The sequence below is a fragment of the Oxyura jamaicensis genome, chromosome 3 (assembly GCF_011077185.1).
Source record: "Oxyura jamaicensis isolate SHBP4307 breed ruddy duck chromosome 3, BPBGC_Ojam_1.0, whole genome shotgun sequence".
Classification (NCBI taxonomy): domain Eukaryota; kingdom Metazoa; phylum Chordata; class Aves; order Anseriformes; family Anatidae; genus Oxyura; species Oxyura jamaicensis.
Genome location: NC_048895.1, coordinates 20,037,804 through 20,062,028, shown reverse-complemented (window position 1 = coordinate 20,062,028; position 24,225 = coordinate 20,037,804). Strand labels below are relative to the sequence as shown.

Here is a 24,225-nt window from a genome sequence, read left to right as displayed (position 1 = left end):
TTCAGATTACAGTTGACTCTTCACCTGTTTGTAAACAGATTTGTAGGGTAGTCCAGGGTCTGTTATTTCAACACATCGCTGTTACCTGTAAAATCGTTCTGATTTTAGTTGTTTATATTAAATAAATCATGTACGCATAAACTGCACTTGCAGGCACACAGTCTCACAGTGTTACAGTCACTAGGGCTTTATTTATTGTACCTTGAACAGGATTAGAGTCCTTCAGGGTGTGTAAATTGTTACAAATATAAGGAAAAGCAATTTTGAGCCTAATGTCTATGATAAAAAATGTTGTTAGTGCAATTCAGTGGCTTAAAATTTTATGTAAAATGTTTGAGCTTAAACTTTTAAACTTTGAGCTTAAACTTTTAAACTTTGAGCTTAGACTTTATTGTTCAGCTCTCATCTTGATCATGCTGTAGTCGGCACTAAAGTAAAATACATGAAAAGTCCATCTTTGTTAACCAAAGGTTTTAATCTAGCAGGACAAGAAAGAACCAGTATGCATTTTTCAAGTAGCAGCACATGTTTCTGGAGTCTGAACTGAAATAAATTATTGATGTTAACCAGACCTGCCAAGTCCATAGCAATGACTGTTAGGTTGTGTATATTATCTATTTAAAAGGAGCAAACCTTGAGGCAGAATTTCTGAAGACTGGAGAAAAAAGGTAAGATTTAACTGCAGAAGAGCCAATGTAGCAGTTAGGAAGGGCTCTGGCTACCTTATAGGAATATGCAAAATACCAACTAGGAAGTACGTACCTACATTCTAATCAATGCAGCTTAACCACAAGATACTGTTTCTGCAAGGGCTTTCATTTCATTTTTTTCCCCTCTAATTTGGCTTTGAACCAAGGGCAATTTAACTATGGCCCATCATGCTGCAAAGAGATATTTCATCAGCATCACCTTCCAGCTATTAGGCAAACAAATTTGGAGGTTAAAATTACAAACAAGGGTTTACAAACGTTGCACAATTGCTAATGCCTGGAGTACTGTGTGTTACTGCTCAGTTCCACAGCCTTTTGTGAAGGCTACCAAGGTTTTGCAATTTCTTTGAGTGGTCTTTTAATAATGTCCAAAGTCAAACCTTCAAAGGAGATGTGAACATTTATGGAAGTAACACTTCATGATGGGAGTGTTCCCAGTGTTCAGCTCTGGAATAGGATTTCTTTGCAGGACAATTCCTGCTGCACTGTCATGCTTATTTCAAGGCAGTTCTCATTGTCTAGGAAGAATTATGAGACATCAAGGCTGGGGACTGACTCCCTTTTCCCTGAATTGTGTATGTCAGCTATAACGATAAAGAGCACTCCAAAGTTGGCAGATGATACTCTGCAATAACACTAAACCAAATGATTCACTGAAAAATGAGAATATAGGACTGTGACAGAAGTACTAGATGATCATGGGTAATATCTGGAAAATATAGTCAACTGAAAAGAGAAGTTTGCAGGACAGTAGAAAAATGAGCTCTTGCTGTTCTCACTGCTCTCTCCTTCTGTCTGTTGCTAGATCAGTGAGTTGACTGTGGTGGAATTTGTGTATGTAAAGCAGTGAATGCAAGAAAAGTTGTCTTTAATCTGTGTTCCACCACAGATGGGAGTATGGGAGTTGAGATTAAATCATGGGAATTTGCTTAATTTAACTCTACAACATTGCAAAGCTCAGAGTCTGTTTTTTAGTAAACAATGGAGAACTCTATTTTTCTTATGAGACTCTAAAATAAATGGAATTCCAAGATACCAGTTTTGGCTGAAAAGCTGTAATACAAATTTCAACAAATTAATTGGAACATATATTTTAAAGTAGTAGAAATGGTGGATGGTTTTGTCAATTAAAAACAACAACAACAACAACAAAACAAACAAACAAAACAAAATAAAAGTCCCCTAGCCCAGACACTGTAAAAATGGGAGTACTTATTTCTGGGGATTTATCATCCATGGAGATAACTATCATATATTCCCACTCTACTCATGATGCTCTATGTGATATATGAGCCGCTATGTAATTCAAGAATGATATTCACTATGTGATACAGGAATCTTTTAGTGATGCATCTTTTCTTACCTGTAAAACTGCAGGCAATGAAATTACAAGCTCTTGTGCAAATGTGAGTCAGTATTTATTAGCTTATTTCAGTTCTTGGTGTCGTACTAGCTTGAAGTTACTACACAGAAAATAATAATAATACTATATGGCCCAGTACTAGTTATTTGCAAAAATGAACGAACATAGATGTTCAAGTTTTTAAAATACATATTTACTGGTGCTGTTTCTACTTCTGTCTTCATCATTGGAGTTATCTGTCGTCATTCTTGTCCTGTTCCCAAGTTTTTGGGCATATTCTCATATATCTGTTGAAGATGCCAGATAAAAGAGGTACCACTGAAAGCAAAACATAACATTTGCTGAGATAAAACAGATGTAGCTTCTCACTGAGTTGCAGACATGAGAAACATCTTGCTTTTCATCTGCAGAACACTCTAATTCTTTTGTGAGGAAGAAAACCCACTGCATCATACAAAGGAACCAGACACTAACCACCTACATTGATGGGCACAATAAGGAATGGAGGTTTACTGACTTCAACCTCGGGGAAGCCAAGGGTGGTAAATGATTTGAGATTTTTTTTTGCCTGGGTCTGGGGTGTTGTCCTACCAGAAGGATATAATTTGGGTTCTTTATCCTTACAATTGTGTTCTCAGCCTCTTTACTGTGTACCTAGGCTTCTTAGGAAACACTACAGGGCTAGGATATTGAGAATAGAAGTGATAAGGTAAATCTAACCTAAGCATAAAGGTCTACACTGGGAAGATCAGCTGTTCCACAAATGCTTTCTGGGACATCTAGGTTGTATTATGGGAATAAGTGCTGTATTAGGTGGCAAACAAGAATGACATTAACTTCGGAGATAAAAGAATGGGAGACTTACATAAGAAGGCTTTAAAATAGCTTTTTCTGGATACTGGAGAAAAACAAAACAACTACGAAAGGAAACCAGTAACTTTCCCAGAGGATGGGAAATGGAGAAAGTAGTGAAGATAATGGGCAGCTAGATCATCACTGGCCCATGAAATATCAGGGCTTTGCCTAATGGAACCCTAAAGGTAACGGGGGTAGAAAGGACTGGGATAACAGTGCCACGTTTTGGAGACTCTAAACTGAGACTAGAGGATAAAACAATCATTGCGCAATTCTTGTGTGTACCTGAGGCAGGGACTAAGTTGTTCGGAAAGGATTTGATGATGAAATAGGGTATTCAAATAGTAAGTTGTCAGTCTGGAATAACGGTGTCCATTAAGTTATTGACAGAAGAGGATGAAAAAGAAATACACCCCATAGTGTGGGTCAAGGAAGGAAATGGAGGAGAAATTAATATCATTCCCCTGAAGACAGATGTGCAGGAAGGATATGAGACAATAAAGCAGAAGCAATACCCTATCTTAACTGAGGGACAAATTGGTCTTTAATCAGTCCTTTTATCACTGATTTAAGATAGTTTATTGGAACCGTGCATGTCTCCCTTTAACACCCCTATCCTTCTGGTGTAAGGAAGGCTGCTGGTTCTTACTGACTGGTACAGGATCTAGTAAAAATTAATGGGATAGTGTGGAAGCGCCACACTCTGGTTCCAAATCCATACTCTCTGATGAGCAAGATCCCACATGAGCATAAGTGGTTCACTGTGACAGATTGAAAAGATGCCTTTTGGGCCTGTCCAGTGGACCCTGTGAGCAGAAACATATTTGCCATTGAGTGTTAAGACCCTGAAACAGGATGGGAGCAACAATACAGATGGACAGTTTTACCTCAGGGGTTCATAGAATTACCAAATTTATTTGGGCAAGTTTTAGAGCAGATTTTAGAGCAATTCCAACCTCTGGAGGGGCTGTTACTGTTACAAATATGTAGATGACCTTTTTATTATCAGGACAGGTATCATGAGAGAAGAAGAAAAAAATAAGGGGAAAAGGAGAAATTAAAGTTTGGTCAAATAAAATTGTACATATGTGGTAAAGAAAAGCATCGAGTAGTTTGTGAATCTGTATTACTCACCAGTGAGGAAACAGGAGGAATTAAACATTGGGTAATAGGGAATATGAGGTTATGATTTACTGTGTGCTTCTCTTCACACGACATCTGCCATTGCCATTGTGAATAATTAGCTTCACAGAAGACCCTGTCTGAGAAAACTGAGATATTTCGCACAATTTACTGGGACTGACTGTAATAGTTTGGGAGGGGAAAACACAGAGTCTTTCAAAATACTCAATATATTAGGAGCACTTTGTTTGAGAAGCTGACAATAAAAGAAGTTATATTTAGTGAATATAGTTATGAGCCATTCAATGATGAAAACTCACTGTCCTATAAACAGGAGGGAGGGAAAAAAAGCAGAATCAGATGTCTAGGTAAGATATTAAATGTATATATCCCATAAATCACATAATGCTCTCTCATTTCTAAGTACTTTAAATGAGCTGCTTCAGAAGCCAGTACCATTTGTTTGTTTTTTAAGGATACTATATATGATTTTTCTACGCACGACAGACCTGAATGCCTCCACACAGTGTGCTTTTAAGCCTAGCTGGACAGGTGTTAGGGTCTGTTCACTTGTCTTAAGTAGAAAGGGAAACTTGTTTTGATTTAGTGTGAACATTGAGATGCAGCAAATAATGCCTGAATGAGTGCTTCTCTGGAAGATGAGTGGTTCTTTGAAAAACCTAGATTACTTGAGAGAGAAAACAGAAGATTACTGAGAGGAGTAAGACTTATAGTCTTAAGACAGTTAGGTAGCAGTAAAACTGAAGGAATGGAAAGATACACAAAGGAAGCCTTAGGAGCCATCCGCTCCGGCCTTGCCTTTCTTGTAAAAGAAACTATGGCGCCAGATCGGAATCTCCAGTTGACTAGCCATAACCATAGGTGAGATGTCTGACTGTGCAAACACTGACCTCTGCTGAACTTACTGTGGATACATGTTTTGCAAATTGGGTATATCAACACATCTGAGTGCAAGACTACCAGACAAAAAGCCATGTAAGGTCACATTCCCTCTTGGGAATTGTTCAGCCCGGGCTGAATGTTGGGCTATGTGACTGGTTGCAGAGCTCTCTTGAAATACAAAATAGGTCATTAAATAATTGTCTTCTGACTTAGTAGAAGAAAGCTCTAGACCTGTTTACAGTATAAGTCACTTGGTGCCCCTTCTCAGAAACCATCAGTGATCTGTGATAAGTGTTGCTTGCCTGGCCTTTTTGAAGTATGATTTTTACCCTATTAAACATGGTGTCATCTGGAGTAATCTTTTCTTTCCCTTGAGGGAAGAGCATTCCACTATCTTGCTACAGCTCACTAAACAGCTGTCAGCTCTTCATTCAGATGATTCTCACAATCAAAGATGTTTATTTAAAATAATGTGTGAGATGCAATATTAAACTGATCAGCAGTTTAGTAGTCTTTAATTATCTTGATGCATCCTATATACGGAAAGGGAACAACAAAAATTTGGTTAGATTTTTCAACTTGGAGCAAGTGAAGAGGTTTACAAAGTCTCACCAAACAATATGACGAGGTTCTTCTGCAGTTGAGGAAATCAGTATTGTCAATTGTATAATGACGTTTAAATGACTTAATAGTACTCAAAATTGTGATTAGTCAGTTTCAGCAGTGTGGAAGCTTTTTGCATTGTGGTAAATGTTTGCAGAGATTTTACATGTCAATATATCAAGCATGAAGTGCTGCAAAGATTTCTGAAGACTTTAAAATAAAAAGCATACAACATAACTGCTACTTTTTAGATCATAAATTGAAAGGACTAAAGAGAAAACAAGTTTTGTGGGTTATTTACCCTGGTTCATCTCTGTTACCGTATTTCATATTGCTTTCACTTTTTGCGGTGGAATAAATAGAGCAAAGAACTAATTTATTTTTTTTAGTTAAGCGTTAGTAAGTCTATAGTGACAGACCGTCACTAAGTGACTTCTATATTTTTTTTTCTTTTAGTCCTTTCTAGGCTTTCCATATTTACATGGTATCTGGCTTATGCGACATCTGTTTTTCTCAATGCTTTCCATCATCAGTTTAGGAACTGGAAACAGAAAGGACAAAGGCAGCTGAGGTATGTTCTGAATGTCCCGATGTAACACTTGTCAATTGCATAAACGGATTTTGTAATCTGTTGCCCTGTTCCTTGCACAGTGTGGATTAAGTTAATTATTTATAGCTTGTCAGGGCAGCAGTTTAAGAGTCGTGTGTAACTCAGAAGTTGAGTATGACAGGAAGCCATCCTGCCCTGACTAGTCAGTCAGGGTAAGGGCTAGAAGAATTTAAGTGATAGAGGTGGAATCATTTAGAGATTTCCCCCCATCCCCCCGCAAAGAAACAAAAGAAATCACCTTCCCGTTTTGTCCCTTGAAATATTGTTTCTCATGATCATGAGTTTTTCATTATTTAAATATTTGTGTTGCTCTTGTCAAGCTCTTTTCTTTTCCCTAGCTTTTGATGATTACACTGTCTACATCCGTCATGGAATGTTTTGAAATAGCAGGTACTAACAGTGAAGAGACCATCTCAACAATTTTAATGCTTAGCCACTAGATTGAGTGCCTTGGACTGAAATGAGAGTGAGGAGATGACGTTGTGCTCAATATAGTGTATATACTTGCTTACCATTAATATTTACATAAACAGTGGATTTTTTTTTTTTTCCAATTCCTACATCTTTGCTAATTTATGTTTATGAGAGGATTTGCTGCATTTAACCTTGTCTCAGCAAAGGCTTTGAGTGTTAGAGCTGCCATCAGTGGGCAGTCGACGCTATCTCATGGCCGGCAGTCTCGCTCTTGGTTGTAGGCTGGACAGAGCAGGGCAGATGAGAGGACAGCCCCACTGGGTGCCTCGCTGACCATCCCTGCCTGCCCCTCGCTGGACACGGGGCCCAGGCACTGGCTGCTGGGCCCTTGACCTTACCAGTACTGCTGCTGCTCTCTCCAGCAAACTGAGTTCAGGACCCTTTCCTCACCCAATAGGGAAGTGTTTTTTGTGAAGTTGCTGCTGAGTCAGGTGTTCAAAGATTAGCAGACCCTGAACATGGAAACTTTTTTTTTTTTTTTTTTTTCCCTTTAGTTTATACTGAACAGAATGTCATCTTCCTGCATTGAAACGTCTTCTGACATCAGTGTGGTTAAGAGATCAAGGACAATGATGGTTTTTCTCGCAGGCAATGCTGACACAAACATTGCTTATGCTTCATGACCTGAGAAAGTTAAAATTTGGGAAACAGGTCTCATTAAAAGGCAGCATTAATAATGGTACATTCCATGCCCCCAAACTGGAAAGGGATCAATTTTATATGTAATATTTTTTTGTGTTTTAACATAATAGCATTGCCATGAAATACAGGTAAGATACGTAAATATAAATTAAACAGTTCAGTTTATGTATTAGCAGATTGCAACGTTATCTGTATTAGTGAATACAGCTATTCAGCACAAGTCATTCACTAATTCATTAACACATCAGTGAATTGTTATAACAGAATACTCTTTGAACATTCTGCTCTTGGAAAACTTTCCCTACTCACCAGATTATGTATTGTGGAATAAACTATAGCTGTTTCTTAGTCAAGAAAACAAAACGTTTCCAGGAAAATTATTACTATTACATTGTCTCTTCATATTTATGTGATTTTCATGCCTTCCAGGTCAGTGTGGGAAAGCATTCAAGCATTTATTTTATTTACTTTACCTACTTTTTATTTACTTACTTTTTATTGCTCTTGTATTGCATCCTTTTTGCTGGGACATCAACGCCCGTAAGTGTAAACAAGCTATATACATGTTAAATTTCAGTCAGCGTTGCAGACAATTTGCATTCAGATTCTGATCTCAGTGAAACCAGAGGTGGTTTCCCACTAAGTGGAATTTTTCAGATATCATTCAGTGTTTATTTAACTTCTCTCCCACTGAGTCCGGTGAGAAAGCATTTGAAAGTTTCACCCTTAGCGTCATCACTGTTTGTCCAGCTGTTTGGCCAGGTCATTTAACTTTTCTGTACCACAACAGTTTCCACCATAAGATGAGAGAAAAGTCTAAATCTAGCCCTTTGTTACCCACATGAAAGTGGAGTGTGTAAAAAGACTGGTTTTCTAAGAATTTGCCTTTGAAAACAATGCTTTTATGCGTCTAAAATATTCTAAAAGTTAGGTATAGCCCATATAAACAATTAACGAAACTGGAAATGTCCTTTTAGTCCAAAGAATGGATCTACTTGTGGAAAAGTGGAGACTGCTCGATACGTGACTCCACTAGATAGATCAAAATAGGAATTTGAAGGTCAGCTTGTTTAGGGCTGCATCTCATAGGAAGAGACAGATATGGTAAATGAATCCTGCATTTAAAGGATAAAATGTAGCTTCCAGAAGAGAGTCAAGTGAAAGCCTGTCTGCCATCAGTTTCTGCTGTTTGTGAAATCATCATCACGTATGAGACTGGTTTCCATTCCTTGATCTTATGGGTGTTCTGCTAGACTGGGGTTCTTCCCCCAGTCTTTGTAGCTGCTTTGTCTTCCACAGAATGGAAGTGGCGGAGCAGAGTCCTGATGCTGTGGTCTGAACTGGCAAAGAGACTAACAGACTGGGTCTGCTTCTCCATTGATTTTGTTCATCGTCACATTAAAAGGGGCTGAGAATAACACCCAACTTCAGGACTAAATGGATTAAATGAATATATATTAATAGTTTTATGAATGCATACAATATATAAATTTGCTGAAATAGATATCTGATCCAAAAAAAAAGTTCTGCCATGCAGAGTTGTGATATGCAAAAAGAGGTTGTCAGATGACTATTGAAAGTCATTAGGATATGAGTGTTTGATGTAAATGGGTTGGAGCTGATGATGCTAGAATCCAGCCAGTTCTTTCTGCTTTATTTCAGCTCTCAGGGCAGGTTACTCTTTTTTATTTTGTGCTTGAATATTCTCTAAGACATGGAATATGCATCATCCTGCATATAACAGACTTGACGCTACTCCCTGAAACAAAATTACCTGCTGCAGTAATCACCATCATAAAGCTTTTTTCTTTGCTTTTTATTATTGGTATTTGAAGATTGCAAGATTTGTGGTACTGAAACTGAGATCTCTCCTTCTTGGATGTATTTTATTGTGATAAAAAACCAATGCTGTTATAGCGTCACTGGCAGAACTCTCTCCTGCAACAGAAATGTTGGAGTTCTTACGTATGGTATGCAATTTAGTATTGGAACCATCATAATATTCCAGGTTGGAAAAAATGGGTTGGAAATTCTGGATACAATTCCTATGTGTTTTTATCTATATAGAATGGCTTAGACTCTGTTAAGGGAACGTGAGAAAAATCTCAATTTTCTTCAGACAGGACCTTCTGTGAAGCTATTTTTATTCACAATTGCAATGGTTGGCATCTTGCAAGCAGGAATGCACAGTAGAAGTTTATCATAACCTTATATTCCCTATGACCCAACACCTGATTTCTCCCATTTCCTCATTGGCTGAGTACTACAGGTTCACAACCTACTCGATGCACTTCTGTACCATATATGTACAATTTTATTTGACCAACCATTAATTTCTCCTTTTCCTTTTTTTTCCTTCGTCTCTCATGACTAGAGGGCCCATGACCTTTGTTTTTACTGATTTTGTACTGCTCATCCTGTTTTTCTTAGCTATCCTCCTTATTTTGGGACGGTGGGACCTTCCCCTTATCTGCTTAACATACTCCCCTCTGCTATGCCGCACCATCACTTATGAATATGCAAGGTTAGTGGAATTTTCCACTGCAAAAACACCTTCTGTTGCAAAAACACAACTTTGTTTCTCACAGAGAGTAAAAGCCTTTTGTATCTTTATTAAATCAAAGTGAGTAATATTGGCTGTCTGACCATTTAAACTTTAGATGCTTCAGCCAGCTCTGAAGGATCTTTGAGAAATGATTGCACAGAGGTCTCAGGTTTACTCAGCAGAAACCAGACAGATTTGTGATTGAACTTTCCTATATTGTTAGTAACACAACTAGCAGCAAGCAGAAAACACTTAGCAATCCATTATCAGGGTGTATAATCACAACCTTGGTAACCATTAGAACACCTTTCCCTTGTTTTGTAGCTTTGAGAAGTCTCTTACTTATCTATTTATAGTTTATCTTAGCTTTGCTGTAATTTCCTCAAGTATTTTCTGAGCTGTGTTTGGTTAAAAACCATCTTAACATCTAACTTAGCAAGGCTGTTAATCCTGTTTGCATCCAAAATACTTCAGCAGTATTCCGCTGAAAGAAGAAATCTACACTAGCGATAGGTGTCTGCTTTAGTCATGCTGGGTGTTTTATTGCAACAGCTCTGAAGATTAATTTGTTATTGGCAAATCACTCAAAACCTTATTTTCCTTTCTTGAACTTTGTGAAATATCTTCCTGCCATAAAAACTGTTAGCTCTTCATCTTCTGTTTTTGGATATAAGATAATGGAGAATCCAAAAAGAAAAAAAAAAAAAGAAAAGAAAAAAAAAAGAGGGAAACCATATTCATTTTAAAAAGGGAAACCACTCCAAACCAAAGGAAAGGGAAAAATTGGTTCACATTTGTCATTAGAAGGTACAAATGGTAGTCATGATAAGTGATCAGAAATCCTTGAGATCTCTATTTCAACATGCAAAAAAAGAGGAAGAACTGTAATAAAGGGAATAATTAATCAGTTTTTAACTGGCTTCTAAACAAATTAATGAAAATTGGAGGTAGTTTATGTTCTTGGACTTGAAGTAACAACTTTCAACTCTTGCAATTATATGCACAACATCTTATTATCCACTTTGTAGACTGTTCAAGTTTCATTTTGAAAGCAGTTAGTATTTCTTTCATGCACTATTTCTTTTGGAAGGTAGTTCTTCAATCTTATTGCTGATTTTAGGGCCTTGGAAATTTTCACTTTAAATGATTCATGTTCAGTATATAGCATTTGCTCTTGAGCCAACACTGTCCACGATTTTGCATTTGAGCTTTTTTCTTTCCTGCCTGGTGTTTATTCTCTGTTACTATTAATTAGTGGCAAATTATTTCAAATGGCTTTGTTTTTAAGAGACGTCAACACAGTCTGGGAGGTATAAGCTGGCCACAATGGCTAGTTTCAGACAACTAGTCTATCTCAGTAATGATCTATTTTGCATTATGCTTGCATCTGCTATCTTGCATTATACTGGTAAGAAAGCCCTTCTGAAATTTTCTTGGTGGCTGTCTTCTCATATTTGACTGACAACAAGTCATATAGACTTGTCTAGATAGGTCTACTTTTGAAAACTGTCAGTCACCTTAAGGGTAGAAGGTATTTGGGAGCATAGGGAGGGCGCTACACGGAGTCTGTGTTTCTGTTTAGCCAGGGTCTTTGAAGAGGCACCCACTGACTTGTGCAGTTGGAGACTGCTTGTAAACTCTTAGCATACAAACCCTTCCTAGACAGAACCATCAAATGTTAGGTTGATTCAGGCAGCCTTTTTTTTGTTAGCAAAAGCTCTGAAAGGTTTATTGTCTTTTGAACAAACTATCTATCCAAATAGTGCATTCTCAAATGAGAAGGTAATTAGCAGCAATATGCACGTGGCAGCCAGAAGACTTGTAGAGGTAACAAATGGTTTTATAGTATATTAGTATATTTGCTTAGGTTTTCAGGACAGGTATCTGAAATTTATCTCATTGTACCCTGGAAGCAAGAAAACTGATAGGTATTGTGTGGACTACTGATGAAGGCGATGTTGGTGAAGGCAAGGAATCAGGATTACAAAAACCTGCCTGAGGAGTTGCTTGTCAGGTTACCCATGTGAAACATCTTTTGACTGACAAATTGGACCTGGGTTATGAAAGAAAAACTGCAAATGAAATGAAACAAAAGAGCTTGCTTTGCTAATTGTTCTGAAGACTAGTGATAGCCAGTACATTTCCACAGAAGGCAGAATTAGCTACGTTTGTTCTCTTATAGTGCTGTCAGAGGAAGTCAGGTGGTAGGACTAGGAAAATAACTATAATTAAACTCCACCCATCATCAAATGCAGGTGAAGAGGTCGTAGTTCATGAAATACATACATACTATTATAAAGTATCCATACAATTACAACCTGAACACAGGACAATTAGTGATTCATGAATAATGAGCTAGTATCCTCTCAGAAACATCAGTGAAGTTCTCTAGTTTGATTTGTGACTCTGATCTTTTTTCAGACCTATATCTGTAACCAGAAAGGAATTTAAAAACGTCACTTGAAAATGCATCAACATTGCCATTTTTTTAACCTCTAGAAATACTCTTGAAAAAGTAACTAGTACACTACTTTCACACTTGTATGGTAATTTTATGGATTTTTTTTTTTTAAAAAAAAAGGTCTACTGCCTGTATAAGGATCCTGGGACGATTGCATTTCTTTGAGATCTTTTGGGAGGCTTTGCTAATGAAGTGCAAATGTCCTATGGAGTCAGATCAAAAGTCCATTTCTTTCAGGACCCTGTCTCTAACAGTGGCCAACAGATTTCCTAAGAAAAGAACAGACTTCCTTGGACAGCATTCTCTGCCTTAATACTCATAGTCTGCAATTAATACGTTGTTTTTTTGTTTTTGTGTTTGCTTTTTTTTTTTTTTTAATTTTACTTATACAGAGAATACTCATGACAAAGCAACAAAATTAATCTTCATCAAGTAAAATATATGGTACATAAAGCCCTAAGTAATCTTATAGCTGAGCCTAGATTTCAGCAGGTGGTTAGACTACAGAGGTCCTGAGATGCTTGAAGACAGGACACCAGTGCACGCTGCCACAAAGGATTTCTGTACCAACTGCAGAGAGATTTCCAGATCTAAAGCTTTCCAGCTCGATACATTAGGCATTGCATTAAAGACCTGGGCATTTCTTCTTTTCTTTACTATCTACTTTACCAAACTATTCCTCATAAATGCCTCCACAAAATCATCTTGATTCTTCTTGCATCCTCTTCAGAGCTGAGCCTGTCTTCTATCCTGTTTCCCAAAAGAGTAACATGTGAACAAAATAACAAACCTCCTCACTTCTGTGTAATCCTCTTCCTCATTACCACTGACATCTGTTTGTCATTGTGCTTTTATGTGTTTACTTAATTCTGGTGGTGAGCTCCTTAGGCAGTAATGGTGTTTCTATAAATTTTCAGTGTCTTTATTGAGCTATGCATATGATCATCTGCAGAACAGATTATCATTAGGATTGCAACAGCTAGATCTGCAGGATTGCGGAATGAGTCAGAATGAGAAAAGCTAGCTGCTTTTTTTCTTGATGATGTAATAATATATCAGCTACTCTCTAAACTTTTTACTAAGTTAATGAGACTGTGGGGAATTCTGAACCTCTGCAATATAAGAAGCTCTCAGGTATCAAATGGCAAAGGGATGATTTCTAAAATGGGAAACCTGCTACACCTTGGTTGCCAAGTCAGAATAGTTTGTCTTGTAAGCAATCTCTGTGTTTGAGAAAATTTTTATCTAAATTAAGGGATATCTATGCTAATGGAATTTTTCTTATGATATAGAAGTTTTGTTTTGTTTTGTTTTATTTTTTTTCCTCCCACTTTCTGCATTGTCATTTCTGGTAATCCTCTGTGTTGTTTAGAGTGAGATTTCTCAAAATGGGCTAAGAGACTTCAACAGGAGACACTTATACATTCTCGAGTTATTTAGAGAACTTGGAAAATTCCTCTAAAAGGAGTCTAGCATTAGCTAGAGAGAATGAATTGATTTGGTATTCTGTGATCAGTGACACTTGAGATGAGGTTTGAAGCTTTATATTCTGTGCATGTAGAGGTCACTGTCACACATGTATTTGTCTTGACATTTCTCTTTGCATTACATGTATAGTTGGTTGATGGGGTCAAAAATAAACCTGACAGTGGCAAATTCAGAGATTCTGCCTAGTGGTTTAAGCAGCATGGGGTAGTTTAGCTCTTAGGCTCTCACCATGGCCAGGTGTGGGATTCCTTACACAACTGATGACGTATGATTACAAGTGTTTCTAAGTCTAAGAACAACATCTTGCATTATGGAAAATACAGATTACAAAATGACTTATGTTTGATTTTGATGTTAATGCTGTAATGTCTAGTTCCTTTAGGATTGCTGTAACATGGTACCTGTGGTTATGAGTAATAATTGATATTTAAAATATTACAAAATAATTTAGAAGTATTAAGGCTGTGTAGACTAATTTTGAGATGGATGCTTGCTATGTGAGGGCAGTTCCTGTAAATTTGCACACAGATAGAGAAGAATTGAAGATTTCTTGAAGTGTTATTTTTCTAACAATGCTACTACAGAGTGGGAGATGCCAAACAGTAGGTGTCAGCACTGCTTCAGTTAGGCACAGGCTCCCTGCAAATATAGAGTAAGGCAACCAGAGTTAAGCACAAGTTTGCTGTGCTATACATTCAGCAAAATGAGTACCTGTAAAGAAGTGCTGAGATAATGCCTGACACTTGTTATAAACTAGCTTTCTGGAAGAAGAACTGGACAGTAGACTACATGAGTTGGAAGATAAAAACTGGTACAAATAATCCGTTTTCACTCTGACATATTTCCAATTCACTGAAGGAAATATTTTCTGAAAATTGTAATTTAATTGGGTATTGTCGTCTAGCGAATTGACTAGAGAGGTTACTTGCTGGGAGACTTAATTTCCAAGGAATATTAAGAAAACTAGAAAATCAATAAAAACTAATGAGAGCTAGTATGCTGAAGAAAGAAAACAAAGACGCAGAACTCAGACTGGAGCAGATAGGATTAACTACTGTGCTAGGAAACTCCTGGATTTTGGAATTGTGCAATTTCGTGGTGTGGTTTTAAACTGAAACTAAGTAATTGGAAATCTTATTCACGAAAATGATGCATGTGCTTTCTAGGGGTCTGTGGACAATTCTGCAAGTTTTGGGGAAGAAAAAAAAAAGCAGGAAGATTTAAGCAAGGAAAAAAAGGTGGTTGTATAAACCATATGAAACAAGAAGAAACCACAAAAAAAAGGAAAAGAGAAGACACAAAAATTCTTCATTGGCTTTTCTGTTTCACTGCCAACATGCACCTGAATCCAGGATGTGATGATTAAACTACAAAAGATAAGCAGGTAAGCACAAAGGCCTTAAGAGCCCAGTGAAAATATTACAATTTCAGCCCAGCACTTCATTTTAATGTGCTGAACCAGAGGTTCAGGTCTCTAGAATTGTTTTTAATCTGAACAAGTACATACCTGTTTGAATTACATCCTTGCAGGTGGATAGCACTGTAGCTTTAAAAGTCTAAGGTAAAATGGTGAAAGAGTCACTCTACTAAGTTGATAAGGAAGTGCTCTTACGAGAAAGACCTCACTGTACTGAATGCCAGGTGGATGGCTATGCACGGAGAAAAGGAAAGAGAGGGTTTTTGTCATCAATATTCAGTGACGGAGAGTTGGGAGACCATTCTCCTCCACCTCTGCAACCATTCTCTCTGGACAATGCCCCCCACCCAGATTTTGTGTTGTATTGCAAAATGCTGTGACTTCCTGGCCGCTGTTGCGGTGGCACCCTGAGCATCCCAAGCTTGGCAGCATAGTCCAAAGGGAATGCAGCTGGATTGTGAGTCAAGTTGATCTATTGCTATATAAAAGGGGGCGGGTCGCTTTGCTTGTTCCAATTCCTTTTCTGTTATTACTGCTCCAGAAGCACCAACCAAAAGCGGCTGGCACGCCTCTTTGTTGGCCCTTATATAATACGGGGCTTCACAGGTTACTCGCGGAGAAATAAAGTCAGACGTTCTTGAGACAGACTCATATTACTTGTCGTGTCACTGGTGCTCACTTCCCTGTTAGGTGTAGGGTTGCTCTTAGGGGGAAGAGGGGTTGGTGGTGTCTGTGGCCCTATTTGAGTCAGTTTTGGAAGGTGTGCAGGATGGCGCCAGACAAGACAGGGGATGAACTTGTTTTCTTTGTGAATGGTAAAAAGGTAAGGAAGATTCCAGCTTTCTTCTTAGCTTGCTTCTTGATTGCTTGCTGATTACTTATTTTTCTAGTCTTCTTTTCTTCCTCTGAAGTTCTCTAATACCAGCAAAATTGCTATGATCACTTCTGAATATTAAACTGTCAAGGCTACTTACACTTACTGCTTTGCTACTGGCTTTTTTCCTTCCTTATCTTTAGTTTTTGAATTATTCAGAGAGCAATATAATATTCCTTTTACAGTTGAAATTTTTTGGCAATAATTTGCTGCAATTCTGAGGTAACTACTTTTACTAAAAGTATTTTCAGTAATTACAATAGATCTGGAAAATGTAACTCAAATATAAGCATCTCTATAATTCATATGTTCAGTAAGTAGTTTTGGCATTGCTTTTTAAAAGGGACTTTAGGAAAATATTTATCCCATTTCCATTTTAGAAGCTAGAAAACTTTACAATCTAAACCCCATTACCTGTTTTGCATATATGGAAAACTCAAGTATCACCTAGGTCAGCTGCAGACAATTCCCAAAGAAGCCATGGTGCCTCACAGGAGGGTGGAAGGTACTGCTTGCACACACTGGACACCGTTGAGCTTTTTCTCTCCGAGTCTCATTTCTCCATTTAGACTTCCCCAACTAGCATTGCAGGCTCTGCTCCGCAACAACTTGTAGTGAGCCAAGACTACCTCTTTTGAACTATGAATACAAGTTCAGAGTTTAGCTCAGTGTTAATCTTGCCCTGCCTCTTTCCTCTTGCCTGATACCTGGGTGGAGAAACTCTGCAGAGCAGCTGGCAGCTGAGAAACTTGGGGGCAGGGGGGAGAAGGTTGCATATCTGCAGTATAGTCTGGGGTCAAGAGTTTGTGGACATTCCCTGTGCCTTCTTCAAGGGTAAATAAGATGCAGAACTAAATATGGGCTAGAGAATTAGCCTTTTTAATCCCTTGAGGGATCACACAATATTTTTATGTGGTTAAAAAGCTTTGTGCGCTGCCCTGAAGACTGGGACAGGATTCCTATCAATTTTGCTTTTGTTGATCTTTCGTTCTAATTTAATCATGTGTAAATGTGGATTAGATTGTTGCTACAATCAGGGTGTTTTAGTTCTGAATTTGGATCCCAAGCTGACTGGAATTTGAACTTTGCAAGGTTTTGTAAAAAAAAAAAAAAAAAACACTTAGAAGCATTGGAAAAAACCTAGGACATTTGATGTCAAAGTCTTGTTTTATCTAATTATCATTTGCTAGCTGAATAATGAAGTTTGCACAGTATGGATTAAAAATTAATCCAAGGTCTCTTTAGTGTAATACTGATGTAGAAGTCAGCCCTGGTTCTGAGCTTCTATAAAGAAGGAGACAACTCCTGAAGCTTTGGTTGCACATTTCAGTAATGGTTCATGTCAGTGTTAACTGACTTTTCAGCTGTTAGTTGTTTCTAAAAGGATGTTAAAAACTTGAAGCTTTGTTTTAATTATGACTACCTAATTGAATCTTGTAAATGAGATAATGAAACAGTTGCATAGGATGATGTATGAATCTTCTATGACAGGTGATAGATAAACCATTAATTTGCCTTGTTCTCTTTCTGTGAAGGTTTTAGTCACTTCAGATCCCTCCCCATGAACCCAAATTTTCAGAGTGAATTGAATGGTTGTTTTTTTTTCAGTCTTACAACGGGATTGCCACAATCATGTATGGCAGTCCAGGCCCTGTCAAAGTACGCTGTCATGTTTGTTGTGTTTTTTTGGTTTGTTTTGTTGTTTTTTTTAAGTATGCTCAGAGGGAAGAGAATTGTTCTTCTGGTGCTAGACTAGCTTTATTTCAAAATCAATATGCTACTCATGGCAGGTATAGGAATGTTTACTAACTCTTCATATTCAGAGATAGCTTGTGCTTCAGCATCAGCGATTGCTTAAGTATTAAAGAAGCATTGCTCTGTGTATATCAGTAGAAAAGTCTGTCTTCCTGGAAAAGACTCTTGGCTAACTTATGGAAAATGTGTTGCAATCAGTAAAGCAGAAGAGAGACATAGCTGCACCAAGCTGTTTTTGTGAAACGCTTATAGATGTGTGGTGAGGCAGAGAAGGGGAGAAAGCAAGTGTGGGTCCTGAAGGCTGACAGCTGAAAACAAACCCTTCCTTTTCATCTGCTCCTGCTGTGTCCTGAAGTTAAAGAACATGTTGTGAATGGCATCTTCCGTGGTGGTTTGTAGCAATTTCTATGGAACCACAGTTCCCTGTTCACAAGACTGCATTGGAGCTGGCCTTGTGCATGGGGAGAAGGCTTTACCACATTACCATGGCAGTTGTTGGTTGGAAAAAAAAAAGAAAAAGAAAAAAAAAGAAAAAGGAAAAAAAAAAGGCAGTAAACCATAAACCTACCAGCAGTACCAGGTCATTCCACATGTCAAGACTTTCTCAGCATCATTCCCTGCTCGCTCATGGGACTGCAGTTCCACCTGATCAGAGAGGAGGAGGAGGCCCAGAGCCTCCAGTGACTTTTTTTTTGGTTCCCTTTTTGGTTGTGCTGCCAAAATCATTTGAGCTATGCCCCCAGCAGATGAACGCCCAAGAAAGGTAACAGATGATTGGACTCATTTGGCAATCCAGTCTGTGGCAACAAACATGGAGTTTGTTGGCACGCTTCTGCATATGAGAGATTGTGATGAAAGTAGTGCTGCTGAAACGCCAGGTATCAAATCAGGGTATGGATCCACCTGTCTGGAGTCCTGACTAAGTATTCCAGCCAATTTGCTGAAGAGATTGTGATAGCACGACCAGTGGGAAAGGTTACTGCTGTATGTATTCATGACAGCTTCACATTGCTAATGGGCTGCTGATACTCATATGCATTTATATTATTGTCATAGTACAAAACTGCACAGTAAGAGGAGGTTGATAAGACAGGGACTTCCATGGTAGCCAATACTACTCTTTTGCATTAACCCAGTCTGGCATGTTGTCAAGAAGAAGTCTCAGAACAGCTGAATACCTCAGTCTGGGATGTTTATTTTAAGCACCTCTTTGCTGGGAGTGAAACTTGGCGCACAACTAGCACAAAGTTATCTTGGTAGCCTGCCTGCAGTATGATGGAAAACAGCACATAACATTTACATGTAATAATGGCAATTGTGGTTTCCTCAACTGGGAAGTGTGTCACACATGTAGTATGTAAGTCTAGTTCAAACATGCTCAATATTTGTATTTCTATCCTGAACATTAAGGGGGGAGGGGGGCGGCATGTCTGTATTGGAAGCCACATCAAATGTCTTCCAAAGCCTGTGGAATTTTGATTTCAGATGGAACTGTACAAAATACAAATATTTCTCTCAATCCATTCTCTATTCTGTATTTGTGCTTGGGATTGCCCCAACCCAGGTGCAGCGCCTTGCAGCTGGCCTTGTTGAACCTCATGAGGTTTACACAGGCCCACCTCTCAAGTGCATCAAGGTCCCTCTGGATGGCATCCCTTCCCTCCAGCATGTCGAATGAATGTCTTCCATGCTCATAACCCTTACCTCTGACCCTATGTCTCTGTCGGCATTGCAGATACACAGCTACAGTGGAGTTGTTTGAAGTTAGTGAAGTAGGAAACTGGGCCGTGAGTTTGACTGAGCTATGAGTGTGGGTTGTTCGTGATGTTATCCTGCATAGTAGGAGCCACTTGCTGGTAAAGTTGAGCAAAGCTTTGGCTATGATGGGACTCAGCACATGCTTGAGTACTTCACTAAAAGCCCATGGAGCTGAGTGGCTACACGCCTTGCTGAATAAAGACTTAGGCTTGTGTTTTACTGTGTATTTTAAAAAAATAAATCTCTAAAAGGAGCTATATGCCAAAACTTCAGTTGCTCAGTTGGAGTATGTAGTGGAATGTTTTTTGAGAACTTTCAGGAAGAATTCTTGAGACATTTTCTTTGATCTAGGGATAGCATTGACGTGAATATTCTTTAAATATTCATCTGGAAAACTGTTCTGAAGGTTTTTCTCTTTGCCTGGCTATCTTGGGAACTGGTTTGAAAGGGTTTGCAGTGGCCTTTGCTGAAGACCTTGGGAAGGAACTCAACTCACAGTGAGGGTACAGATTTCTGGGGAAGGCTCTTGGCTTGGGAAATGTCTGTGAAAGGTGAGTAGTTCATGGGAGACTAGTAGTCAGACACAGGTATTTCTTCTGGAATTGCTTGTTCATGTCTGTCTATTTACTGAACTGCTGCAGAGGGATTCATGTGCTTGCTCTGAACTGAACGGTCACACGAAGACCAGTACATGCTCTTACTAGTTGATATTTATACAGGAGGCAAGGGTATGAGACCGTACTGCTTTGACTAGCAGCCACAGAAGTGCAGTGTGATTTACTGGAAGGCATCCCAGAGATAAAAGGAAGAACTGTTTTCTTGTAGATAATCTCCAGTGCAGAAGTTAAGCGTATAGAAATAAAACACCCGGCCCATTGTGCCTTGTAGCAGCAACTGTATTAGATGGTTATAAAAATGCAGACTCAAGTAGAAAATATGAGCCTTGTCTCTTGAGACTAATCCTGTAATGTGTCAGGGACATAAAATGCAGCAGTGCAGAGGGCTATAAGCAAGAAAAAAGGCTTACACAAATGACTTCCCTTTCGTTTTGCCATTTGAAACTGGGAGCGATTAATGTATACAAACAGTATTTGGCAGTGTGAGATTTGGGTTAAAAACAGTAAGAGGACTTGCACTGTGTAAGAGCCATGAACACGTGCTCATATTCTGGCACATGGTGAATTTGGAAATGACTCTTACATTCTGTTAATAACAGTGAAATGGGAAGACAAGCTCTGCAACTTTAGGGCAGGAGCAGACCTTTGGTTTCTGGCCATGGAGCAAAGGTCAAAGTAAAATCTCATTTTATATCTAATAGTTAACTGCAAATAGTCTTGTTCATGAATGGATAAAGCCAACTCAAAACCTGCAAAGGAAAATTTGTCCTTGGTTAGGATTTCATATTACTTCCTTCTGGATGTCTACTAATGTAACACAAGTACATTTAACACTGTCAGGGATGAAAAAGAAACTTCAAGGCATTCTGTACTTGCTGTCTGACCCTTGGTACCTATAATAGGGTTTCTTCTCTGCTTTTTTTTTTTTTTTTTTTTTTCCTGCACAGTCTGTTACCAATGCTGCTTTTCTGCATATCTTCTCATTTTCTCCATCTCTTCTAATAGTAATAAATAGAAGAGACAGAGGTCACTTAAGCCTGATCCGTAAGACTGATAATGCAGTTTGTGGAGATATCAAGAATTCAAAACTCAAGTCCAAAACACAGCTCTTTCTTTCTCTGCTCACAAATAATTCTGCTTGCTATTTTTGGTGAAGGGTTTTTTAGGGATTGCCTTAGTGGGCTGCGGCTGAAACACTCTGACCTACATGATATGTTTACTTTTTTTCCCTGTCTCAATAAATTCAAGGCATCATTGTGTCTGGACACATATAACCAACATTACTGAACAAAGAAAGGGGAGTTTATCTGTGATTCTACTCCCTGCTTTGGAAAAGAAGTTGAAGAGACAAGCTTTCTTCAACTCTAAGCTTTCTCCTTGTATCTAATGTCTCTAGCTGTGTTGTAAAATTTTCTGTGTTTAAAAAGTATCTTTCCCTTCTTGCAGGTGGTGGAAAAAGATGTGAACCCAGAAACAACTCTGCTAACCTATCTAAGAAGAAAATGTATCCAATGTCAGAAGAAACTGCAGAAGGCTTTAAATGTCTATAGCATTTCATTACTGTTTACTGTTTAACTGTGCACAGACCATAGGAGGGAGTGCTCTGCATATTCTGGTATTATTTTATTCTAGAAAATATTATAGAAGGTATTCCACGCTTTAAGAACAGAAAAATACTTTATATAATACTTTAAATAAATCTTAAATAATTTGTTAATACCTAAAAGGGAGATCGCTCGGAACTGCTAGCGATTGGAAGATAGAAATGATTGTAACATTGAAGGAAATTTATCTGTTTCACAAAAATTTTAAAGAATTTTCTGGCTAAAACATTACAGCCACTTGAGTTGGTTGCTGCATCATCCAGTAATTTGGATATTACTGGATCTATTATATCCAATAATTTGATTATCCTATGGAATGCGTATCGTAGGGAAGGCTAAGGTGATCTAGAGGTCTGCACTTGGAGTCAAGAGTTTCAACCACATACTACAGGCACGTTTACGTGAAGAGATGCAATCAGTCATGTTTCACTCCTCTGAGATGCTGCTCACACATGACTCAGATTTGCTTCAGGAGCTGGGTGGCTATTACTACGATGACGAGGCTGGCTATACTTGATCTAGTTCTGTCGGTAGTGTCATTCCATATTTTCTGACTTTGCCCAACTGGGAGTGGACATGGTCTAGACTGTTCACATCTGTGTTGGTATATTCCTTAAAAAGAAGCATGCATTCTTATTACAGCTTTGCTGCCATGCTCTAGTTCTCTAGGATATAAACCCTGCTTCTCTTTGTAGTTTCCAGGAGAACTATCAGAAGCCCAGTTTTATCTGTTTCTTGGGTAGATAAATAGGGAAAAACAAGCGACCTGTCTCCTGTGCCTGCATGTGCTTTTCACTGCTAGACCTTTTGTGCCTAAGCTTGTTAATATTAAATGTAAATAGCTTCAAAGGAGATAATCAGGACTCTTTTAAAATGTTCTGATCTTGTGCATGAGCATTCTGACGAACTTATTTTATAGACGTCTTGTTAGTGGCAGAGAAGTACTTTGAAAAACATGTTTTATTGAGGCAGATTAGCACTATTATCACAAAACTTTGGATTGCACAAGAAAGCTATATTTCTGCTGAAGTAGGCATGTAGATTTATGAAAATGATAGCTCTGGCTCCCAGTTTCTCTCTCCTGAGGTCTTATGGAAACCAGGCCATTGGATAGTCTGCTTGGCTGGTTGTGTTCTTAGAAGCCATTGTTTGGGAAGCCACCGTGAGTGGGACCAAGAGAGATGCTGCAGTAGCCAGGCCATGACTCTTGAGATGCAAGTAGTTTGAGAGCAGTTCAAGAGCAGTGCCCTTGTTGGTTGTAATCTCTGTGACCTACAGCACTGTGTGATTGCCCTGCTTGGGTGCCTTCCACGTGGTAGGAATCACCTGGTATAGGAAGAAGTCAACCACCACTGCTGAGGGGTGCTGAAGATGTCACCATGTGTCTCAGGAATGTGGCTACATGCCTGAGCAGCTTCTGCTCAGCAATTACTAAGGGCTTTGCCTCCCATATGTCATTTCCTTTTCTGAGTTAAACGGAAAGTGAGAAGTGCTGAAGTTCAGAAATTGTTGTTTATTCTGAGTTTGTTTGATCATGGCCTGCTTCATTATTAGGGCTTTGCGATGTTGATCTCAAAGCTCATGTCCCAGCATTTTGAGTCTTTTCCTATGTCAAGTTAACTTATTAAGCAGGAAAAATATGAATGCTTTGTTTCTGATTGTTGCTGAGACTTGATTGACAACTGCTTGAGCAGGCTTCTGCCAACACACTTCTTGTTTTCCTTGATTCCTGTATTCTCAGTGGGCTTATGTGGAACCAAGCTAGGCTGTGGAGAAGGCGGATGTGGTGCTTGCACTGTTATGATATCCAAGTATGATCCGTTTCAGAAGAAAATCATGTATCCTTTGCAATCTGGACTCCGACAGAGTGTGAAATGAAATGGGGATGCATCCAGGTTCCTGACATATCACTGTTTTAAAAGGTGTTATCTAATGTATGTTTCTGCCAAAACATAATTTTTCATTTCCAGAATATAGATTCAGAAGGATGAGACAAGAAGGTATTTTTCCAACAGCATTGTACAATGTTGATGAAGAATATTTCTTCTTGCCCTGAAATATCTAAACTTACTCCAGTGCACAGTCTATCTGCCTTTTCCTAACTCAGAAAATATTTATGTTCCTTTCTTCCAATTAAATATAACTTTTTTTTTTTTTTTTCTGTGATGACATAAGTAACGATAAGATCTTTACTGCAACTGTATTACTACAGTAATCTGGTTTCTGTATGTATTCATTATTTCTCTACTTCTGTGGCAGCCTTCAGAATGTCTGTTTCCTGAGAAATAAGTTTTCTCCTCTTTTCTGTTTAAATCATGTACGAGTGAAGCAGTGGAATCAAACCAAAAGGAGAACGTAGACAGGAGTATGGAGCAGAGATACAGGCCTTAGTTTATTTTTCCTGTGGGGAATCGAAGGCCCTGA

At 38.5% G+C, this 24,225-nt stretch overlaps 1 protein-coding gene across 2 annotated transcripts in view; it reads left to right on the top strand.

Moving 5' to 3' along the window:
* The first annotated feature begins 14,942 nt into the window (after nucleotides 1-14,942).
* XDH (xanthine dehydrogenase) overlaps nucleotides 14,943-24,225 on the top strand; it is a 48,723-nt gene continuing 39,440 nt past the window's right edge. The window contains exons 1-3 of one of the 2 annotated variants that reach the window (XM_035320883.1): nucleotides 14,943-15,152; nucleotides 21,644-21,701; nucleotides 23,543-23,639. In XM_035320883.1, the coding sequence (XP_035176774.1) occupies nucleotides 15,135-15,152; nucleotides 21,644-21,701; nucleotides 23,543-23,639 (173 nt within the window). In that variant the 5' untranslated portion in view covers nucleotides 14,943-15,134. Of the gene's footprint in view, nucleotides 15,153-15,801; nucleotides 16,017-21,643; nucleotides 21,702-23,542; nucleotides 23,640-24,225 lie in introns of those variants that run through there. The other variant, XM_035320882.1, reaches the window with a different exon arrangement.